Here is a 24458-nt window from a genome sequence, read left to right on the forward strand (position 1 = left end):
GTTCTGATGACAGAGCTTAATTTCTTCTTACCTGTCTTGTTTATAAAAGCCATAATGAAGTAAAATTGAAAACATCCCCAAGAAGAAAAAAAGCAAATAAATTAAACTGATACGGACTCGTTTAATGCTGATAAAGAGACATCAGCGCCCTCTAGTGGGCAACATTGAAATAACAGAAAGCAGAGACAAGTGGTGGTGTGAAGAATGGCATGACTTTATTGTGTCCTTTGCTCAATGTTAGGCATATGAGATTTAATGTGGTTATAGAGACATGTCATGAAACCATTCTTAGGCCTCCTTTCAAGCCAAGTGCTCCTTCCTACTGGAGGAAGACAATAAATCCACAAAAGATGCTCATTTTCTGCATCAAAGTACAATGCCTTCTCTCAGATCTACATATAGACATGTTTTTAATGATTGTTGTCGCAGATGCACTATTTACAGTTTTACAATAATGATGCCATGTACAAAAGAGAAAAAAGAACCTTTACAAATATTTGCATAAGAAAAAAAAAACTAAAACAAATGTCAGCTCTTAAAAACAAAAAAGAGGAAGATATCCAGTTCTTAAAAAATCCCTCCCGCGATAAGGTTAAGTGTGGTAGGTCCAATGAAATAAACTTTGGAAAAACACATTAAGGATACCTGGATCAACATCACATCTGCTTCTAACTCTCAGGAAACTCTTTAAAGATGTCAAATCTCTCACTCTTTAGTTTAAACATAGTGACACAAGCAGCCCAAATTCCTACCCACACAAACATCACCTGAGCCGACAGCTCAGATCACATAAAAAACACTCTCTGACTCAATTGGGCATCTAGGTGACGATATAAAGTGACATCAGAGTAGGTGAGAGGAAGTGATGATGTTTCCTCTAAACTGAGGCCTCCATGTGGTAAATTAAAGCAGCCAAATGCAGCTTCAGGCCAAATTGTGTTTCAGGCACAGTTACAAGTAGGCATCATGTCTCTACTTTACACCAGCACCCTGTTTGGAGAAGTAGAGGAACATCTGGGCAGAATACGGCAGTCTGAGGTACTTTAGGGCATAGGGGGCCAGGAGGTTTAAGAAGATCCCTTCTACTTCACATCTTTTTAATTTGTTTTCCTTCACCCAAGAACAGTCAAAGATATGAGCAATAAATACTCTGTCATCTAGAACTCTAACATATATTATGTGCAAACCAATGAGGGGAAAGAAAAGGAGGAAGCCACTTAAAAGATGAGTTTCAACCTTTCATCAGCCCTTACTCAGACAGTATCCTTGACAAGTGTGGGAAGGATCATGATATCTACACTGTAAAAATGTTATCAAAGGTATAAAAAGCAAATGCAATCGGGAAGAAAAAGCTTGCAGATTTTTTAATACCTTGATGGCAGTTTTTTCCCTCTTTGTGATAAAATGAATGAGAAATGATTCAAACAGTGGTGGATAAATTTTAAAACCTCAGCCTTTGTTGAGGATATGAAGCCTATAGGTGGAAGTTGCTGTTATCCCATGGTTTTTGAGTATAAAATCCTACAAAATCAAGATTTTCAAAGCTGTATCCTCATCTATCACAAGAAATTCTGTTAAAACTGATCTATAACTACAGAGTACACGCAAGCATAGCCAGAAGTGTCGGCCTGATAAAACAAGAATTGTTGTTTTCTTGAGTTGATAACACTGCATGTTGAGGATTTATAACAGGAGGAAACCAGTGGCTACTAAGTCCATTTATGACATTTCTACAAAAACCAACACTGCCTCACTATTTCCTTAAATCTTAACCCATGCATGTTGCTTTTACATCTTTGACATTCGGTCCATGATTGACTCAATGGCTGAACTGCAAAAGAAAAACATTCAAGGCCATTTTCATAGCTGTGGTGCCAAGACTGTTTTTTCTTAGCACCTTTGAGAAGTCAGACATCGCACAGCAGGAGAGGCAGAGCAAGGAAGATGCTGCCATCTAGAGGGATTTCTAGTGAACTGCATAAATTTGGCCAAACTCATCCTCCTTTTTGATACACCATCACTGACACAGCCTCCTAAAGTCCAATTTCTATGAATAGAAAATAAAGTGCATTTTTGGCTGTTGTCGCGTGATGATCCTACTTATCATGAATTATTTTTGAAACAGAGCATGCACCTTCAAAGAAAATCAGAACTGTAAGCACCAAAAAGTTTTGGAAAGTATCGGCCAATAAAAACATTAGGAACAGAAAAGAATGGGTGAGGACTGATAGGATTATATGTATATTTTGCATCATACTAATCAGGTTACCATGCACTTGCAAATTCAACATTTTATGTGGAGCAAAAAGAGGGCAGAGAAGTCGTTCCCTGACGTGATCATCACAGCTTCCTTTGAAAGCACTTTGTCTTTCCAAAGTCCCAATAGCAGGGCAGAGCAAACCTTCATCTATAATCTCTGGTAGATCCTTTACACTTAGCTTTGCTGCTCATTGAGCACACAGTAGAGTTTACTATCAAGTCTTTAAAGTCTCTTTAGGGCCACACTCGTTGTGTTGATCTTAATAAAGAGTTTATAGTTCTGTAATGAGACTAATAGATGAGTGCTGTCCTCAGAGTGTAGCCTGCAGAGTGGGATCCAAGCAGCCCTCCCGCTCTGGAGACTCTATGTAATTTGCCGACTCCTGGAGCTTCAGCAGCATGGCCATCTGAGGAGAACAGGAGGGACGAAGAGGGTTAGGTTACAGTTAGGGCTGGCCTTGACCTTCAGAGAGACTGCTGAGAGCTTCCCCCTCAAACAACTGGTACAGAGACTCTGCTCACCTGTAGTCTTCAGACACAAAACCAACCAGCTTAAACCAAATTATTCAACAGCAAAAGAAAACTAACTCATCAGCTAGAATCAACAAAAAACAAAGGAAACTGGATTGTTACTTGTCCCTTAATGGGGAATATGAAGTTAGAGAATACTTAAGCACTGTGACTGAAGCACAGCTGAGGAAATGTCTGACCATGTACAGACTCAGTGAGAACAGCCTCGCCATCAGGAGGGGAGGCCATAGACAAAGCTGGATCCCAAAGGAAGACAAACTGTGCACCCAGTGCAGCCAACAGGAGATGGAAACAGAGCTGCTTTTTCTAAACACCTGTCCTTTATACAAGGACATCAGCGACAAGTTCTTCAGCTTTTTATCAGCAAACAAAAAAATTAAAAATATATGAGTTTGAATGAAGGATGAAAATTCATTATTATGATAGTTTTATAAAAGTTTAACCTATTTAGACCTAATTCCTCCATTAAAACACCCTCTAAAACTTAAATTTTGTTTGAAAGCAACCTCCAAGAATCTGATGATTTCCTGAAAAAATATACAGCATTTCTCAGCCTCAGTAGCAGATGGACATTAAATAAAGAAACTAGAATGGCCGTCTGAGGCGGCAGACCCACACCTAAGCAGCGCCACCGAGGAACTCACGCCCCCATTGATTACTATGGTGTTCAAAATTCAAAGTCCGTCTCATCCTCTCTGAGGTTGTCACAGAAAACAGTGCTGCAGAGTTTACACCCAGATGATCAAAAGGAAACTGTACAATTCCCATTCTCTCTTTAATCAAGACAATTTCTCATTTAAAATCCCCTCACCAGTGGGTCTGACTCCAGTGTGCTGGGTGGAGGTGTATCTTTGGGGGGCTTCTTCTCCTCACTGGGTGGACCAATGCTGGGGGGAGGTAGATGGAAGAGCCTGGACTGATCCTGCTGTGCATTTGGCCAAGGTAGAGTCCCTCTCACCCACTCCACTGGATCCTCCCACACAGCTTTGTGCCCGTGTACCTGAAAAAAAAGAGGTTAGCAAAAGGATGAGAGCATTAACCTTTACTGCTACCATTACTGGTAGATTGAAAGTATCTCTGTATGTTCACCTTGATGCCATCTTTGGCCCCCTCCTGCAGGTAAGGTATGATGGAGTGATTCCAAAGGTCAATGAACCACTGTCTGAACTCGGCCACTGATACGGGACATGACAGGAAGAAGCAGGGACCTGAGAGAGGGGATTTTTCTGTTAAATCAACTCCTGTGGCATATCAAATTAACAACATTTTTTCTGATGTTTCTTACCTATGAGGAAGTCTGAAGTGCTGTGTTTCTCCAGGAAAGTGTGCAGGTGATACCAGAGCTGAGGGACCCAGTCCAGTACATGTAGGAGGGCCTGGTGACGTGCTGCATCCTGCTCTTTCTCCTGATAGGCCTCGACAGCTTTACGATGCAGGTACCTCACTAGGAATCCGTTTGCTGGCTCCACATTGTTGGAGAACATCACCATCCTGTGATCATAAGAAAAAAATATTACTTTTGCCCTCTACACAAAAGCTTTATTTTGCATTTAAAAGTTGAACAGCAGAGGAATCATGAATATGCAGCTTTGTGCTCACCTGAAGCTAAGGTGCAGTCCATGGTTAGACGACATCTTCACAGGTTGATTAGTTGTTCCAATGATGTAAGGACTGAAATATCAAAAGAGGGAATTATATCCTTTCCTGAGCCAAATTTTATTTCATTTCTGCAGTAAAATAGAGAAACTATTTCATATGACTCACCATTTATGATACTTGCAGGTGAGAGCTCCGTTTACAAGCTCAGTAATGGCTGCTGAGTCACTGATGTCATCAATCAAAACAGCCAGTGGTAGCTCTCCTCCACTCTCTCTGTCAATCTGATTGGCTAGATTGGACAAATACAACTGCAACTCCTGTGGAAGTGAAATAGGTAAATCTCCAGTGTGTTCTGTACAGGATCAAAAATATAAGTTAGAAGATACTATTTATGTCCTACCTTCTGCGTCTGACGATGCATGTTGAAGGTGACGGCAGCACCGCGACCTGCGAGGCACGGCTCATGATCTGCCTCAGACAAGTCGCTTTGGCTGCGCTGCAGGAGGTAATGGGCCAGACGCTGAGCCAGGTAAGTCTTTCCCGTCCCGCTGGGTCCAGACAGAACCAGGCGCCTGTGCTTCAGCAGCAAACTGATGTAGTGCAGCATCATCGGCTTAGGGATCAGAGTCTCAAACACCAGAGAGTCAACACATTTTTCTCTAAGACCTGGAGGTGGACAGACAACAAGCCAAGGTTTGACCTATGTACCATATAACCTCCCTGGCAACATCTTCAATCAAATCTGCTTTTAAATAAATTACAGAGATTAAAAAAAAACTGAATTTTTAAAATTAAAGGAAAGCAAAAAAGTAAAGGCAACTGTGTGAAGTAAGTGTGACATGTGAGTGTTACCCTCAATTTCCACACAACATCCCATTCACGCTATGCACTCTGGAGCAAACTGCTCCTTTTCACAGCGTGTGCTGCATTCTTTCGGGTGCATGCCAGAGGCATCTAACCTTGCAAAGCAGAAAAAGTGGCCAGATTCCATCTCTGTTATCATATATATTTCATGCAATGGATGTATGAAACAGTCTGTCTGGCGTCTGCTATTGACATCAGTTCATGCCATGTTCCTGATATATACCACAGGGTAACGTGTTGTTTGTGTGATTTTCTTTATCCTTGTATGAACTTGGGCTCCATCTGCTCTGAGCTGAGCTGGGCCGCACCTCAGAAATGAAGCCAGTGGGCAAGGACATGTGGCAGTAGTTGGAGCAAAACCATGGCATAAAACAGTTTTGTGCTGACACACTATGCTGAATCTCTGGGTTACAGTGAGTGTACTGAAATACACTAAGACTAGTGACTTCTTAGGAGGTAGGAAACAAAATCTTGATAGTGAATGATATCATTTTACTATCAGTTGAGGACACCCACTAACCTTTAAGGGTGACAAAAATTCTAGCCGAACCACCGCTGAGACAACAATATGGTGAAGTTTGAGGTTTGTCTCCTCCCATTACCCTCTGCCCTCCCTGTGTCAGCTGATACATGAGCAGTGAATCACAGGACAGACCAAGGCTAGATGTGGGGTCCACTTGAGCCAGGTAGTCCTGATGACAACAAAGAGAAAAGAATTGTAAAATCAAAGACTTTCTGTTTTTTTTTTTTCTATTTAAGAAAAAACAACTGTTTACTTACCTTAAAGGTCTTAGATATGAGGGAGTCCAGACAGACCCAGTCTGTCCTTGCATTGATCAGTATTGAGCCCAGGTAGAACTCCTGCTGCTGTTTACTATCCTGCAGAGACATAGCGAAAGAAGGGAAGCTTAGTGTCTCAGCTGTTTAAGTTAGAGAGGTTTAATACATTAAACACTGAGGCTATTGAGGGTGTGTACCTTTGCTTGATCTCCAATACGGATGAAAACTCGCATGCACACCTCATCCATCTGGGAAGACACACTTAAAGTCTCAACTGGAGACAAATCTGTAAGAAAGGAGAACAAAAAGTGAAAGGACGTCAGTATTCTGACTTGAATGTTTTCTTGTGAGTTGAGTATTGGTGAAATCGTTTTTGTTTTACCTGGATCTTTACAATCATTCAGACTGAGGCTGAAGGACTTGGTGAGGGACATGCTCATTGGCTGCCTCAATGATGGGCCCAGGAGGGATGCTAAGCCTGAGGGCTGGGAGGTGGAGGAGGTGGGGCCAGAACTTGGGAGATGGAGCTGACTTCCTGTTTTTAAATGGTCATTCTCTGCCTTCAAGTTCTCAACTGTTGCCTGGAACACAGTGAGTGAAATATTTTAAATTCAAATCATATCGACACATAATTACCTTTATAATTAATGCATGTACTGTACTGAAAATGTAGGTACAAAAAAAAACAAACCTGCATGTTATTCATGGCTTCTCTGAGCTGCTCTAGCTGATGCGCCGAGCTTAAAGCCTCCAGTCGGATGTCTGTCAGCTCTCTCTCTTTTACCCAGAGTTCAGAACGTAACTCTGATACTGCTGTTTCCTCAACGTCTCCTTCCTCTGTACTCTCCATGATCCTGAAGATGACAGGATGCACTCATCAGAAGCAGACCCCTTTGTAACTAAAAGTGCTATCTCACTTTGACCTGAGATTGGGATTCAAGCGTTTTTGTGTACTCACACAGAAGAGGTGGCAGAGGCCGAGGTTTTCAGAGCTGAGGAGACGTTTTCTCCTCCTTCTCCCCCCTCATGAAGCATCTTTGGAGAGTTGGGAGCCGAGGAGTCAGGAGTGGCGATTTCCTCGATGTCTGAGTATGTTTTGGAGCCTTTCTTGATGCTAAACGCCTTGTTGAATGAGCTCCTCAACTACACAGAGGAGAGGGGAGAAGCAGGGAGAGCTGGTTAAAGAATTAGACTGATATTTAGAGGACTGCTACATTTATTAGGAAAAGAAGTAAAAAAAGAAAGAGGTGTTAGGATTGTTACTTCAACACATGCTCAACATGAGAGGAACAGTTTTCAACTTGGGAAACACTTTCTTGCTTTCTTGCCATGAAAGAGACAAGAAGGTAGTGGAGGATTTTTTAGATGCAATGTTTGAGGCCAGCTATTTATCTATTTCAAGTCTTACTGCTAATAATGTGCTTCTTTATTTGCCCACTATCAGTAGAAATATACCAGGGTGTAAACTTTTAGCAAGAAAGAGGAGATGTGTTTCCCAAAAATGAAAAAACATTCCTCATGTTTTGCTGCAAAAAAAGTCAAAGTTAGAGTCAATTTATATGTTTATAGATGGGACCCAGCAAGACGAGGTTATTTGTTAAGGCTGTACAAGATATTACAGAAGGACTAAATGCACAATAATGAATGGTATAAATTAAGAAAAATATGGCATTGAAAAATGTGAGTACAAAATGAAAACGCCTTGTTATGGAACGTCATGTCTGCTGATTGCCACTCTAACTGAATCATAGGATCCTTCTAAATCAAATATTCAAATAGTCTGCAAGGTCAATGAGCAGAGATGGAGGGTACTTGAGGGCTCTGTTGATGGTCCATCATGCTGCATGATAGAAAATTATAGAGCTTTAATTTGGACACAATGACTGCACTCACCTCAAAAACCTAAAACAGAAAAATAACAACACAGAGGAGGGAGAGGCTAGTCATACTTGCTGTTGTCAGATTTGTGCTGCTTATACATCAGACTGAGGCCGGGCTGAGAGAGTAAAATATGGATTCACATTCAGAGTGTGCTCTTACCCAGCTCTTCTTCTTCTTCTTCTTTGCATCTTGATCCTTCATGCTACCCACACTCGACATGCTGGTTAGGCTGTTGAGACTGGAGATGCTCTCACACGAGTTCTGACGCCGAATACGTAAGTCTGGTAAACAAGGAAACAAGACATCAAAACAGGAAAACATGAAGCTTACAGAAGGACGGAAAACTGAACTTGTCAATCTCCAAACCTTTCATATTATCTGGGTTGTTTAAGGCGCCATGTATGACAGCCTGGGCTTCTTCATTCCTGGCCCTCAGAGCATCGATGGTCTCCCTCAGCTCCATCAGCTCTGAATCCTACAATAGCAATGAAGACGTCAGAGCTCATATATCTTTATAAGGTCAAATTCAAGCACCTTTCAAGCACTAAAATACCTCAGGGACGCGTGGCTACTGTGCTCTGTAAACATCAAAAGCATTTCAGATTAAAAAAATCATGTTTTAAGGCAATTTATAGACTGGATGACAAATTAAAAGAAACACAGCTATACAACTGTAAAACATTTGCCCAGACAAATAACATAATTTTGAAGAAATTCTTCACAGGAGTGTGAATGTAATAGAAAAATGATGACTGATACTGCCAGTATCAGTATACTTAAGAGAAACTTTGATTTTTCCAAGCATTGATTCATCAATTATTGTATAATTATCTTCTGAAAACAACCGTCAGATCTATTTTATCTCTCTAGCCAATAAGGAAACTGTTCATTCAGATCAGAGCCAAGAACTTTTAAGGATCTCAAACCACATATGAGCCCTGCAATGGGGAGGGATTTGTTTGTAAACCTCAGAAGTATAAAATAGTTTCACCCTCTTTATTGATTTTTAAAAGCAGATTTTTTAAATCAACAAATATTAATCAGATTTCTATTTTCATTTTCAATCCCCTGCATTATAAAGGTCCTATAGAATGGGCTGCTAAGAAATTCTGTTTTAGCAATTGAAGCCAAGGAAGGTGGAGAAACTCTTCAGTTTTCCCTCCTAATGCTGTTAAATTCATTTGATATATTAAATACAGATTTCCACATGTCTCTGGTGACTAATAAAAGTCAGTAGTTTTAATCAGTTTATATTGCCAACCTCTGATTATAAAGTTATAAACCACTATCAGGCATCATAAAATGGACCTTAAGAATGGTTAGACTTTTCACGATTTGTGACTTCTGTGACTAAATATACAGGATATAGAGCAGTTTATTTCTGAGGCAAGGTGTTGTTTAATGTTTTAATCCAGTACAACGACTAAACCTAACATTAGGAGGTCCCTCGATCTCCCTAATGTTAATGGTTTAAAGAGAAAAAGAATCAAGAACAACAGAACCTGCTGTGCTGTTTCTTGCATGTTTGAGTCGATTGCACTCCTCTCTAAATGGAGCTGCCTGATCCGTCTCTTCATAGTTAAAAAACCCCTGCTCAAGGCTGAGCTGCACAGGTCAGTGCGCTGGCACAAACAACAAAGTTTTTTTTTCTGGAGGGTCTAGACGAGCCTTTCAGGGGGAGCAGTAAGGCATGAAGCACCGGGAGAGACTCCTCACATTTATACACACAGTGAACACCGCCTCGAGCGTTGATCAATTCTCTCACACCAACGCAGATACAAAGGGCTGAAGAATGTAGGAATGTGGTGTTTGGTGTGAGAGCACGTGCAAGCTGTTTGCACTTTGGGGTACTAAGTAACCCTGTGGGACTGCAGCCTGGGCCTCTAACCTACATTTAGCTCCTCACTGCAGGCTGTGATCAAAGTCACCTCCATGTGGGTTAGCAGTTCTCTGCCTGCTCTTTGCCGCCTGCTTAGCAGACAGACAGAAAGGTGGAGTACAAAGGTCTGAAGATTTTTAAGGCTCTCTTTTTATTTCTTCTTCTAACTACCCCCTTATGCTCTTATATTGGTTTTATTTGTGTATCTTTTTATTTATATTCCTTAACTACTTTAAGTGCCTTTTAGGATCTGCTTGTTTTTTTTATCACTTTAATTCATTTTATTTACATTTACTCTTTTTTTACTGGGTTTAATGTCAAGGTCACTGAAATCAAGTTTTTTACTAATTAGTATGTAACCAGTCAATATTTGTTAAATGACTGTGTGAGTACAGTCAGAGAAGTCAACAGTTGTTTGTTAACTAGCAGCTGCCTCTTAAATTGAACCTGTTAAAGTCATGATTATTGTAATCTAATCATGCTATTTGTCACTGCTTTGTTAATACCGTCAGTTCTTCTTTATGCTTGTGGTCCTGAGTCACATATGAAATAGGATTAACTGAAATAGAGATGAGTGGATGTCACATTACCTTCTGTTCGTGGCTTATTGACAGACTCTGCAGCCGAGTTGTCATCAATGCCAAACTTTGCTCGAAGGCAGCCACCAGATTTGCCTGTTTAGAAAAGACAAAGGCATTTTTACCAAAGCAGATGCAGATAACAAGAGACAAAAGATATTTAATACACAGATATACACAGTATGCAAGAATGATCTTTGAGAGGGTATCTTCAAAATGGTTAAATAATTCAAATACTAAGAAATTTGCATCTGCATTGCTGTCAATTGCCAGATTTCCACTGCCCTTTTCTCCCTGAATAACACACAAAGGCGGAACAGGATGTCTCCTGTGGAAAATCCACCTCCTCCCTAATCTCTCTCTCTCACACACACCCATTTTAGAAGCCAACAGGAAGGGAAACTTACTCTCCCTCTCCTTTATAGAATACATTAATACAGTAAAATAATGGATTCAGCCCAGTCATTAATCCAGCACCTAATCCTGTTGTGATCCCAGCATCTGTTTTGCATATTCACTGTCCTCATATAATAAGGTCAAAACCGTATGAAAAAGCCTCACACACTCACATCCACACAAAGACAAAGAAAACACTTGATTGATGCATGCTGCATAATGCTATGAATACTGTCTGTGCAGCACTGCTGCACTTCGACCAATAGAAATGCTGGCAGGGTGGTGGTACAGGGACAACCTTGCAGAATAGAGAAAGGACGAGGAACCTTTGTGTGTACGTATGGGTGGACTGAAGCTAAGTGGCTCAGGGAGAGGTTCATGAGGAGGTTAGCATTATTCAAGCTCTTCCATGGATAAGAAATGTGCTGACACGTTACAGAAGTGATGTATGACTGACATGCCACAGTTTACAAATATAAATCTCTCTCTGGGGCTCTTTCCAAGTTTGAATGGAGGGCAAATTTTTTACCTTGTGTGAAACGTAGAGAGTTTGTGAAAGAGCGGGAACTTGATGTTTTTGTCAATGTAAGCCAATTCTATCAAAGACCAACAACTACAAATTAATAGTCTCTAACATCTTAACTTGGAATAGGCAGTAATTCTATATCCCGAGGTATTAAAAGATAGCCACGGAATTGCTTTAATTATCGTCATAGTGATGGTGCTGTGTGAAGGTTTGAGGTTATCAAAAAACAGATTTCGCCCAATCCTGATCTCAACCCAGACTCACCAGTTCAGTGTTACATTAAAATCCTGACACTTGCAATGACACTTCATGGACATTACACACCTTACTGACAGGGAAGTAATATGTAGACTTAAAGGGATATTTCAGGATTTTTGAAGTTGGGTTGTATGAGGTGCTTGGCTATAGTAGTGGCATTAGCCTCCAGTGATTTCCGTGTAATTTGATCCTGTTGTTATTACGAGCTCGGAGAGAGCTGGTGCATAGTGGCTGTAGATGGGAATGTGTTGTCCGCGTAAATTAACGAGTTTTACGAATAAATGGGCCAAGGAAATATGTTGGCTCGCCTGTACTCATACCCATACTCTGTTTACTGTTCACATATCCGCCAGTCAGCTGTGTGGGTCTTCGGGCTTCTTCAGGAATAATAACACCTCATCAAGCTCACCTCATCAAAAATAATGAGCGATTTCGACACGAGTGATGATGATGTGCTGTTTACTGTGGATACGAGAGGATATTTATATGAACTGGAGTACACTGAAGAAGAACTTATACAGATGGACACAGACAAGACTTATACAGCGGGCTGTAAGAGAGACCAGAGAACCTTCATTTGAAAGTTTAGAGCAGGAGAGATCCCGAGTTACCTGGTGGTGTAGGTGTGGAATGCGAATCCATGCCAACCCACTCGGAGAGCTACTGTTGTCATGAGTGGGATGTAGTTGCGACACTTCTTCAGGACATTATTGAATCAGAGGATACCGGCTCACAGACACTTGCAGTCTGCATCACTCTCCATCCAGAATTCCCTGCCTAAACGCTGGTGTTTTGCGGACCTTGTTCAACTTTCCGGAGATAAATTGGAAAAACAGACCTTGGCTTGAAGGGCCGAATGGAAATCTGTCATCCAGGTAAGCTTATGACTGTTGCCTTTTTCCTCTAATGGCTGATATGTATGGTGTCCAGGAGGTGTGCTTGTTTAAACAGCCTGGATAAATGCAAGTACACGGCATCTTCTGGATCTAAAGAAAACAGATTAAAAAACTCAAAAATGCGTTGTAGTTACCGATGCTTAACCCTGCTACACTGAGACCCACACAGCTCACCGGCGGATGTGTGAACCGTAAACATAATGCAGAGGCGAAAGGATACAAAATGGTGAAAGCTGCATTGTAAATTAGTGCCTGACACAGAGGGATTTTTGGGAGAAATTAAGTGTTGTGTACGTTTTCCACACAGCAGACAGGCGAGCCAACATATTTCCTTGGCCCATTTATTCGTAAAACTCGTTAATTTACGCGGACAACACGTTCCCATTTACAGCCACTATGCACCAGCTCTCTCCGAGCTCGTAATAACAACAGGATCAAATTACACGGAAATCACTGGAGGCTAATGCCACTACTATAGCCTAGCACCTCATACTATCCAACTTCATAAATCCTGATATATTCCTTTAATGGGGACCATGTTTAAACATGGATTAGCTGAATAGCAGTAGGTTGCTGTATAAGTGACTGACTCAAAAAAGTTTTCCATTTTTGTTTCTTTTACATGTATGAAAACCCACTACTGTCTTTTGTTATTTATTAATCATAAATGAAAGTCGGAATCTAAATGTTTATGATGACAAGGTGGATATTTGCCTTTGTTTTCAGTGCTCTGAAAGAAGTTTCTCAGGGTTGACATACACATGGGGATAAAATCCAATCTTACTAATTAGAGACTACTTCCTTAAGACTTGAAGTAAATTTTTAGAGCATTTTTGAGGCTTTAACAAAAGACAGGGTAACAGATACTGGCATTGTTATGTAAATGAAGGAGTAGTGAGTTGGCACACAGCAGTACGTACATTAGCTGTTAGCTGAGTTGTAAGGTTCGACACCTTCTCCTGGGATGATTCCAACTCTCTCCTCAGCTTACGGATTTGCTGTGAGTAAAAAAGAAAAATATTTCATGAAGCTGTAAGGTAACTTGAGTTAAAAATAGCTGACATTATACAACCAATGTGTTGAAAAGGTGTTGACCATGAGATGAATGTCAGGTTTGTTTTTCCACAGACAACAGTGATGAGAGTGATGGATGAAAGGACGGTAATGAGACGGGGAAGAAGAAAGAGCTGAGAAGAACACACTTACCTCTCCCTGAATCCTCTCCTCAGCCTTTGATAGCAGCAGGGAGAATAAGAGTCAAGATGTTAGGCAGGACAGAGAGAAACAGGAGGTAAAGGAGAGGACAGGCGAGGGAAAGAGAGTATTGGGTATTTGGCAACCCAAGGAAGAAAGTTTTGTCTGTACTGTGTAGAATATGAAGTGTAAAACAAACATATACACGGTACCACATAAAGCTATAGCTACCTGAGTCTGCATGCTGCCAACACTCACCGAAGAGTAGCTGGACGAAGCATTGGATGCCAGAGAGAGCACCGACCCATGCACTGAAATAAAGAGTTAAGAGCAAAATAAACGAACAAGTCTAAATTAGAATCAGAGTAACACAACAACAATTAACAGAACATTTTGTATAGGATATAAATAGGCAGACTTACTCTCATCCTGCTCCTTGTCCCTGAAGGATCCAGAGCGAACCATGCTGCGTGGACGATCAGCCAGTGACAATGTGCTGCCCAGGGGAGAAGCTCCGTACAGCTCCAGAGAGGCGTCGTGTGTTGGGATGCTGTTTGATCGAGTCATCCTCGGAGGTCCGCCAACAGGGCTGGGCACTAGAGGGAAACCAGAGGTGTTAAATGAGATGGAGCTGATTTGTACTTAAATTGACCAACTAATTAGGTACACTCACCCATACTGGTCTTAGAGGTGCGGGGCAGGGAGGTGGGTGAGGACAGCAATGGGAGAGTGAGCGAGTCAGTCATACCAAGGATAGTATGAGAGTGTCTCCTCTCTCCTTTCTCCTTCCCTTCATTTTCTGCCTGAGAGGCACCATTGAAACTACAAACACAGGAAAGGGCAGAGTCAAAATAATTTACTGTATCAATGACGAATATTAAAACTTTTAGTTATTATGGATCAGGGGTGTCCAAACTTTTTCACTAAGTGCCACAGACAGAAATGTCAGGCCACTCAGATTTAACACCTTTAGTGTATTAAAGTTAAGAAAACAATTCCAATGCAGGTTAAGATATGCTAAGTTGTTAAAGAAAAAAACCCTACATCACAGCTTTCCCTTAAAGGCTGACAAAACAAATAGTCAATCATTTTTCAGGATTTTAGGGCCAGATATCAGGGGATCCATGGCCAGCCAGGCTTCCACTGGCTCCACCCCTGGTCCTGATGAGAAAGAAGCTCAGTACAACAAAGAGGGGAGACGCTGACAGCTCAGCTCCACATTCAGACATGAAACAGGAGCAAACTGCACAGAGTTAGCAACTAATACGGGAGTGTTGATGCTTAAAGATAATCACTGCGATTTGTTTCGTAAATCACACCTCGAGCAGGTGGTGGACTTAATTAGTGCCATTTGTGCTGAAATTTGCTTCATTCATCCTTTTGTCTTTATCAAGGCATTTTGAATCCAGATGTTATTATTTTGGTTGTCAATATATTAACCATTTATGTTGTCAACTCTATTTAGTCATAAAAAAAGGATGTCAATGGATTTTTCTTGTCAAATTGTTTTCTTACAAAATTAACACAGTAGCAAGCCTAAAAACCAAGAAATACAAAACAATTAAGGCCACCCATACAGGGGTACAAAGGGGAGAGCTTTCTGCAGTCCCGCCAAACTGGGGGCCCTTTCAAATCATGGTCCACTGTAAAGTTAAGCTGTGATAACTATGTCTCATTTTTTACCTGAAGAACAACAACTCTTATCAAAGCAACAAAAAATGTGATTTTATTTTTTTATGCTGTAGTGACAAAAATGGGTTAAAAGTCAATAAAAAATCTGCAAAAATAGGTGAAAAAGGCAAGAAGTTGCAATAATGGCTAAAAGGACAAGAAAGGGTGGTAAAAAAAGTGGCAAACAGTTGCATAAATAGGCTTAAAGCTGCAAAACATTGGTAAATGGGCTAAAAGTGGCAAAAATGGGTGTATTGTGGCGAAACAGTTGTAATACAGGGTGTAAAACAGGAGTATTTGCTCTACAGTGGCAAAACAGGGTTAAAAAACAAGGTTAAAAAAACAGCAAAAATTGGTTAAAAGTAGCAAAACAGTAGCTACAAAGGGTGTGAAGTGGCAAAAATGGGTTAAAAGTGGCAAGAAAGGGCAATAAGAAGTGACAAAAATTAGCTGAAAAATTGTTGAAAAGGAGTTAAAAAGAAGCACAAATAAATAATTCCCAGTAATAGTTTGACACCTTCAGGTCCAAAATGAGGTAACTGTTAGCCAGGAGGCTAGCAAAGTGCTAAATCAATAAACTAAACTAAGGAGGACCCATTCTCTTGGTTTTTCAGGGGCCAAACCAATCTATGAGCAGCCCTGAATGCAATTAAGCACAAGCTTCACAACCTAACATGACATTTTAATTAGAATTTGCTGCAGACTGATTATAAGTTTGGATGCCTCATTATAGATCTACCAAAACATCATTACAAGCTGCTTTAATGTGAAATATTCTTGACATTTATAACTTCCTAAATGAAGACATGTTTTCCATTATTATGACCGTGTACATTTATTTGTATAATTTATGTAATATGTTTGTCATATCAATTCAAAAACGAAATACAGTAAAAAAAAAGTATAGGTTATTAAATGTCTTTTGAATGTTTATTTTCTGTTTTCAAATGTTAAAGGGATATTCAATGTTATACCAACTACTTTCAATGGAAAACAAAATGTTCCCATGGATACACAATGAGTGAGTTTTGAGGGGATTAAGGCAGGTTTTTGAATTACAATTGACAGGAAAAATGAGGATTAACACATCTGTCATTCACTGAGGACTTTATCAATGGTATCTCTGTACTTGTACGAATAATGGACAGCGGCCAAATTGTGTCAAACTATCAGCACTGAAAATCAGGTTGTAAGGGTGTGTTTGTGTGTCCACTTACCTCAAACCTTTCTTTGGCAGCGTGTTTCTGTCTCTCTGAGAACTGTGGAGATTAAACAATGTCATTATTAAACCAGTGGTGCAGGGAGTTATTAAACTCTCAAGAAACAGGCAGCAGGCACAAAGAGGCACAGTATGACTGTCAGACAGCTGGTGTCAGCCCTTAATTATGACTTCAGTCATTGAGGCCTGTGCAGCACTGATAATAGACCTGAAATAATAACAGCCCAGAAACCCATCAGGCAGCGTGTTTGAAAGAGTGCATGCATGTGGTTCAGATAACTCATGAGTTAACTATGGAAATGTATTTTAATCCTTATTATACTATATTCTATATTTTTGTGTATTACACTGTACATTTTTACTAACATGTGCAGTACAGCAAAAAACAAGTAATTCTTTGAGCTTGAAATGACCAGACATTTTAATCTGTGTGCTTTTAATTTGTAGGTCATCTCTGTGTTACAAGGTGTTTTTTATTGGCATCATAAATGACACTGCAGTCCAAAAAAGGCTCTTTAGATAGAATGAGCTGAAATTTGTCATAAAATGCTTTCAAAATCCCCTTTCGATCCCCCCAGAGAGGGTGCTGAGGGGAAAAGCATGACTATAGTGCAGGACATATTGAAACACCCTCCTCTCTCCTTCCTCCCCTCCCTAAACAATGAATTATATTGTTGCAGTTCCTAACATGGCCAGTAGATGTAGCTCCATATTAGTATTACAAATTTGCATGCCCATACTTGACTGTAGCATAAAAACTGATTTAATGGGATTTCGATTGCAAAAATATGCAAATATGTGTAGTCTTTCATCAGATTTTACTCTCACCTATCAATGAGCGACATTGAGACTTTACTTCCAGAACTCCAGCTGGCAGGATGGCCACTGTCTTCCTGTCTGTCTTTGTCTCGGGGCTCTAAGGTGGTGTAACCCCGCACCAAACTCTCCCTCTCCTTCTCCTTCTCCTTGGGCTCTGGGGCCAGACTCATGTGGAGCGACAGTGACTCCATACTGCGATGGAGCCCAGACAGACGAGGGTAAAGAAGGGGAGAGGTGCTCCCTGCGCTCACTTCAACCCCCAGAGAAGAGACCTGCCTGGGACCCAAACCAGTCCCCGAGCTGGAGAAGCAAGAAGAAGAGTTCACATTGAGTAAGGGAGCAGGGCTGGGGGTCAGACAGGGGCTGGTTGAGCTGGCCAGGTCCTGGAGTTTAGAGTAGGGAGGGATCTTGGGTGGGAGGGCGTCATGAACTCCTATATCCAGGCTATTGGAGTTCAGTTTGTCCAGCTGGGCCATGGAGGGAGGTTTAGCTATACTGCGTACACTGGACAACCTGCGGACAAAGGAGAACAGATTGAAGTAAATTAATATTTGTAATATTCAAAATCTAGATGTCACAGTATTTTTGAGACTGTACATTGTATATCTATTGTTGCAACATGAGCTCTGGTACCTGTGTGTATTAGGTGAGGGCAGATCCATGCTCTTTCCACTGCTCGGCGGTCTCAACCCCTGCAGCTTCCCTCCGTTTTCAGATGGGGTCTGAGCTGGGCTGCCCTTCAGAGAGCCACCTCCACACTCAGAGTCAGATACCACAGATTTAGTTCTGGCCTTTTCTTTCTCTTTTTCCCTGTCTGTCTGATTGACAGGACTGGGGCTTGGGATCCCACGACCCCCTGACTTACTTAACCCTGATCCTGAGGTGGGCTCTTTGAGCCTCGAACCCTGGGATGCTGATGGTTTGCTCAGCCCTGAACCTGTGTCCACGGTGGTGCTCACAGGACGGGCTGAGCTTGGTCGGGTAAGTGTAAGGGTGCTTGTCTTTGCTGGACGGGGCAGAGAGCGATACTGGAGAGACGTTCTGGCGTTTGGAGAGAGAAAACCGCTCTGGTCGCTGTTTGAAACATCCAGACTTGTCTTCCGTCCTCCTCCTCCTCCACCACCAGACACTGGTTTGACAGGAATACCAGATGATTTGGGAATCTTCCCCACAGTTGTAGAGTTGCAGGGTATGGAGCTGCCACCTGTGCTGGTGACAGTGGGTGTGCTGGAGTTGTTAGTGCCGTTAGCTGTGTTGGGCTTCTTAAAGCCAAAGTTTCCTCCTGTTGAGGGTCTGACAAGGCCGGACGGAGGTTTGCGTTGCTCCCCAGTGCTGGTGCCATTTCTGTGATCTTTCCCAGCATCAGAAGAGGAACGCTGTAGGCTAGACGTCTTCACTGCTAACCGAGATTTATCCATTGGCTTTCCGTCTGACTTGACTGAACCTAGAGTCAGCAGGGGGAAAAAATCCTGATGAGTAGTCTGAGCAGTTTAAAGCCTGTACAGCCTCTGGTGGTGAGTGAGACTAACCAAGCCATATTAGGACATGATGTTTTATCTGAACACCTACAAGGTCTGACTGTCTGCTGATAAAAACAAATCCTTGTCTGCACAGACAGACAGTGTATAGACCAGACTCTCAGCCTGCTTCACTCTCTCACACATACACTCTATTATCAGCCAGTTACTGCTCTTTTCCATCCTGATGAACTAAAACTGTTTTCCCTGGATTTCCAGTAAGAGTACGTCTGTGTGTCACAGCTGCAGAGTGCTCAGATTAACATGTTCAGCATGGCTGTGGAAAACTGGTGTTCACACTCTCAGGAGTGTATCTGCAGGCACACAACTGCATGAAACACCCAGAATAACTGGATTTCTGTACCTTTTGGAAAAAAGGGCAGGATGAGAGATAACTTTGTGTATTGGAAGTAGAGGGAAAATTCTTGGATTCTGCCAAATTAATTGGACTTGTTTGGAAGTTATTAAGGGAAAAAACACTACTAGACACATGTGCAGTAAATGCAAAACCCACACAAGGAGTCCACACTTGCCCATGCTCTTAATTTGTATCTAATGGGAGTTGTTATGAGAGGTTTATATACAAAGCATTAACAGAGTCAAAGATCTGCTGTTGAATGAGACCCACCGGCGTGCTGCCTCGGGACATCTGGAGTCACTTTAGGGTATTTATAAAGCCGCAAAAGACACATAAGCACACATAGTGCCAGACATACAGTATATACCACACACACCGACAGTCCTTAGTGATTGGCCCTCATAGGAATGTGACAATGACAACACATTACGCCTGCAGTACTCTTGTAAACGTGAAAATTGGGTTTACATGTCAAGTCATAAACTCAATCCATCGTGTAACCGCAACGTAGCATGTTCCAAGAATATTTGAAATTTCAGAAACACACACTGTCTGCGCTGAGAAGCAAACACAAACTCACGCACTCCAGGCGTGCATTCATAAATGACTGATTTATTGATGATGGCTGTGGAGACAGTGGAGCTCACAATTAGACACTGACGTGTGTAGATACCATTAATCACTCATGCTGGACACTATAAGATTTGGAGATATGATCATAAAAGTAAAATAAAAACAAAAACATGCATGAGTGTTTTTCACAATTGAAGTCTCTAGAATCACACTCATTTGTATTTTTCTTTCTTAGCCTTTTTTTTTTCAAATTAAGGTCACTTTGATCAAAGACTGAACTATTCCTTTACCGTATGATGCTCCTGACCTTCTCTCCTAACCATAAGCAACATGTGCATGCTTATCTGTATTTTAGTTAAATTACAGTATCAGTGTCAAAGATCTGTGTATGTGTAACATTTGTGTGACACCGGGGGCTGAATCCATCTGCAGTGGTTGTAAGTGAATGTGACAGAGAGGACAAAGAGAAGGAGGCACATGACCAGTCAGCAGACATCTGCTCTGCTCTGACAGCCTAATAAATACCTGCACTGTTTCCCTTCACAAACATATCAACTCTAGAGGGTGTACTAGTTTTCTAGCAGCAAAAAGTGTAAACTTAAAGCTTTTTAAATAACCTTCAGTTTTAAGTTTGAGTCTACCATCTATGGATTGTATTTTTTACACAGTGCAGTGCAAAGAAGAGAAACCACAAGCTTCAAAATCTTAGCCAAATTTGGAAATATCTCAAGACTCAACTAAGATTTCAAAAATGAACCAAAGTTAAGTTTCAATACTTTGGAAAGCATTATAACCTTTCTTGTGAGCTTTATTTTCAGAAGTAATAAAAATCATTAGGTAAAGGATTTTCAGGTGGTACAATGTCTGTAAAAGAAGGTGTAGCATTTGATGTGTTCTTAATCACTCTTTATTTGGACAAAACTTTCATTAGAGCTACAGTTTTTCAACAAATTACAGGAGAAAACAGATTTTGTAATTAAATAACATTGAGTAGTTTATCAAGGTTATGTAATATTTATTGGTTGTAGCTCTTTAACTATCACCTTTTGCTGCTTTTCTCTCTTTCCAGATATTGAGAGGAAAAAATAATTACATTACGTGTAATAAGTCCTTTTACCATTTTCTTAAGCTGCATTTTTGATACTGTTCTGTTGGGTACCCATCAAACCTGCCTGACCCTAAAAAATGGATCAACTCACTGCAGTCTGTTGATTGGCTGAGAGAATCTTCACTACCTGTCTGCCAGTGCTAACCATGGGCATACCCAAAAAGGTGCCATAGTAAAGGAAATGGAGATATACTATTTAGCAAACCAACCTTGTGGTGTACTAGCAGAGGTGGAAAACTATTAAACATACATATAAGTAGTTATTTGGGTAAAATAAAAAAAGATTCTTAGGTAGAAGTAAAAGTACTCGTCTATAAATCTAAAGTTTACTCAATATTTACTGAATCCCTACTTTTGACACCCAAGGGGCTTGCACAGTGAAATACCATTACATGTAATACATATATACAGTTCTTTATGCACAATAACAAAAAGAGAATAAAATTCTCCAACCAGACTGTTTATTATAAGGTGTTAAATGTGTGAATCTAAAATAAAATGCAACAGCTGTTTTGGGATGAAATATCAAATCTTTCTCTCACTATTTTCCATTAACCATCATTTGTTGTCAAAACTCAACTACTGGCCAGTTTCACGTTGTTGGCAGAAAGCTTGGACCTCCTCCATTGGCTTTTAGTGTTTATTTTTTTACTCCAAAATAATACTAAATGAAGTGTGATTTGAGAACTGAAAGGCCAGCTCTGATTACGAAGCTGAGCCAAATAATCTGGATCTCTAAAAAAGAGTTGCAATTCCCTCTACAACAAGTGAGACTAGACAGACATTGGCTGTGAAAATGCAGGCAAAATAAAGGTTTCCTTAACCAAACTGTGCCAAACAACAGTGAACCAAACCAGACTGCTTGGTATTGCACCACTATTTTTCATTCAGCAAACAACAGATTCACCAGAAATAAGATTTATTGATAAAACTGTATTAAAAAATTGTCTATTTTTGCAATACATATGACTGCAAAAAGTCTGTCAAATGCTTATTATATACAGAATTTAATATCAGTGAGAATAAATGATGTGACAGCTTGTCTATTTCTGCCTCCCTCAGAGATCTACCACTCTCTGTGTCTCCTACAATCCCACAAACATGCAGACAACTGACACATCCAAAATGAGACACACATACACACAATCCTAACAAACCTCAGAGATAAACTGAACTCAGGGATGAGCAACAAAGACGCATCTGATAATCTAGGAATATCTGTCCCTCATTACACTAAATTTATGAGCTCTGCTACTCACATGAGCTACAGCAAACTCTCTCTGTCTGCTATCACTTGATTTCATCATGTGATTAGTGAGAGTGTGAAAGTCAGCGGCAGATTGAGTTGTCTTTATAGCACTATCATATTGTTCACATCAATAACAACAGCAAGGCTGGCACACAGATCACAGGCTGATCTAACACACATGTCTGTCATTCAACAGCTGGCAATCTGAACAAAGGAGAGTCCCACAAAGAAGACTGTTGACACAGACACTGCCTATCTAGACTGGCATACATCATTTATTAATACCCTGTTGTTTTTGTTGACTTTATGTATGATTGTTTTTGTGTGCTTACATAAACGGCACACGGATGGTGTGCTTTACAGGCAGCTGCACAATCCCGTCATTGTGTGCTTTGTGTGTGAGTGAGACTGTGTTAAGTGTGAGGGGTGACACTCTGTTTGGCTGGCACAATCTCAGACATGTCTCCAGTCACACACAATTAGAAATGCACACTTTCACAAACCCACACCATCTCTGGTCCAGTTGTTTCAGGGTACAAGGCCTTTATTTAAGAGCTATAAATTCTCTCTGTGCCGCACAAAAATAAAGTTCGCATAGGAAAGGCTGGACCAATGGGGAGGAAAGAAAAGACAGTGTTAGTCAGTGTGTGTGGCTGGCAGGAAGGGAGTGGGTGTTGATGGGTGTTTGATACATGGCACCGCTTTCCAAAGGCCCGGAGGGTGGGCTGCAGCTGTGGGTGAATGTGTGGGATAAGGACAGAGAGTGTGTGTCTGTAGCTGTATGGTTGTGAGACTGCCAGGAGGGGGGGGGGGGGGGTATTAAAGCCAAAGAAAAGTGTCAGCCTGCTCAGGTTATGAAACCACTTCAAGTTTAACTATATATATTACGACTCACTGTGCATCCATGTTGGATTCTGACTCACCTGCCACTTTTAGCCCACTCTGGGAAGTGTGTGTGATTGGGGACGTGACTCCCACAGGGGGGTTTCTTCCTTTCTTCAACACATTTCCCTGACCCAGGGTCTGAGGTTTCTTCAGTTCACCTTTCCCTCCTTCCAGGCCCTCCCCATGCGTCCGCGTCTTTTTCCATTTATTGGCAGACTCAGACTTGAGACTTCCTGTTTCATAAATGCCGCTGCCCTGGCTCTTGCGGCTTGGTTTGGTATCGTCGGTGTCCCAGGACAGACCGCTCTCAACTAGAGATCTTTTCTCTGCATCCGTGCGCATCTGGGAAAAAGAAGACAGAAACTCTTAGATACTGAGTGTGTTTCAAGCATTTTTAAGTAGCACGCAATATAAGGAACCATGCTTTCCTGATTTCACATAAAAAATATACATTGGCTTTGTTGTAAAGGTATCAAAATAGAATTAACCCACACAGTCCAATTATATTTTCACATATGTGTTTAATAGACTTTTTAGTGTCATTCTGACAAAATCCAGCTCTAGCTCCCCTGAGGCTTGAGCGATTGGTTTGTTATGTAAGTCTTAACCTAGATTTGATGAAGTGTAAATCCTGTCAGCTTTAATACTCAATTGAAAGATCTGTTACCATGACAGCAGTGCAAACTCCATCCTCTGAGGAAGGCCAGCTTATACAGAATATCTAAGGGCATCCTCTGCTGAAACCAGTGAAGTCCAGTATTTCAACACCCAGCATTATCAGTGTTTTCTCAGCTGTGTTTTTTAATCACTGCACTGCACTTAAAAAAAAGCTCAACATCTTGAGCACTGCTAAGCTTTTAAATGTCTTCATCATTAATCAAAGTCAAGAAGGACGAGGACTTCTGATATAAGCTTTGTCAACAATAACGGTGGAGGGGATACTAACTTTGCTTTTCAACTACAGGCTAGAATAAATGTATTTTTTGGTCAATCACCATGGCATCATGTCAGACTATGCAACTAAAATCTTGTCCCATCTTGGCCGACAGCCTGGCCACACTACAGGTGTAATCCTGACCGCTCATCATATGCTGATAAACCACTGTCTTCGTGACCGTGCATTGTGATGTATCAATGGGATGATAATATGGGCCGTCTCTCCTTCAATGAGAACTTGAGCTATGAATATGCTGAAATGTCAAAAAAATCACTGTATGTACACATAAATCTTTGGAGGGAGTAAAAATGTGGGACTTGTGAAATGTAACTCTGGCAGACCCTAAGAACTCTGAAAAAGGTAGTTAGTTGAGACATTTCGAAAACTACATGTAGTTATTCAATCATTTTAGGCAAATCTGTGAGAAGTGGAGCTGTAATTGCTCCTTGTAGTTTGCTAACGTATCAGCAGAATAATATCA

General features: G+C 41.0%; 1 protein-coding gene across 8 annotated transcripts in view; it reads right to left on the reverse strand.

Moving 5' to 3' along the window:
• Positions 1 to 198: 198 nt before the first annotated feature.
• LOC121518066 (neuron navigator 1-like) overlaps positions 199 to 24458 on the reverse strand; it is a 121510-nt gene continuing 97250 nt past the window's right edge. For 7 of the 8 annotated variants that reach the window (XM_041800256.1, XM_041800257.1, XM_041800258.1 and 4 more), the window contains 24 exons: positions 23079 to 23382; positions 17984 to 18794; positions 17360 to 17863; positions 16530 to 16571; positions 14315 to 14463; positions 14064 to 14237; positions 13873 to 13952; positions 13368 to 13445; positions 10384 to 10467; positions 8281 to 8389; positions 8074 to 8195; positions 6992 to 7176; positions 6725 to 6887; positions 6416 to 6614; positions 6231 to 6319; positions 6034 to 6132; positions 5774 to 5945; positions 4790 to 5055; positions 4555 to 4706; positions 4390 to 4461; positions 4076 to 4281; positions 3880 to 3998; positions 3602 to 3790; positions 199 to 2666 (listed from right to left, as the gene is read on the reverse strand). In XM_041800256.1, the coding sequence (XP_041656190.1) occupies positions 2571 to 2666; positions 3602 to 3790; positions 3880 to 3998; positions 4076 to 4281; positions 4390 to 4461; positions 4555 to 4706; positions 4790 to 5055; positions 5774 to 5945; positions 6034 to 6132; positions 6231 to 6319; positions 6416 to 6614; positions 6725 to 6887; positions 6992 to 7176; positions 8074 to 8195; positions 8281 to 8389; positions 10384 to 10467; positions 13368 to 13445; positions 13873 to 13952; positions 14064 to 14237; positions 14315 to 14463; positions 16530 to 16571; positions 17360 to 17863; positions 17984 to 18794; positions 23079 to 23382 (4464 nt within the window). In that variant the 3' untranslated portion in view covers positions 199 to 2570. The remainder of the gene's footprint in view (positions 2667 to 3601; positions 3791 to 3879; positions 3999 to 4075; positions 4282 to 4389; positions 4462 to 4554; positions 4707 to 4789; positions 5056 to 5773; positions 5946 to 6033; positions 6133 to 6230; positions 6320 to 6415; positions 6615 to 6724; positions 6888 to 6991; positions 7177 to 8073; positions 8196 to 8280; positions 8390 to 10383; positions 10468 to 13367; positions 13446 to 13872; positions 13953 to 14063; positions 14238 to 14314; positions 14464 to 16529; positions 16572 to 17359; positions 17864 to 17983; positions 18795 to 23078; positions 23383 to 24458) is intronic. The other variant, XM_041800259.1, reaches the window with a different exon arrangement.

Source organism: Cheilinus undulatus, linkage group 11 (genome assembly GCF_018320785.1).
Source record: "Cheilinus undulatus linkage group 11, ASM1832078v1, whole genome shotgun sequence".
Taxonomy (NCBI): domain Eukaryota; kingdom Metazoa; phylum Chordata; class Actinopteri; order Labriformes; family Labridae; genus Cheilinus; species Cheilinus undulatus.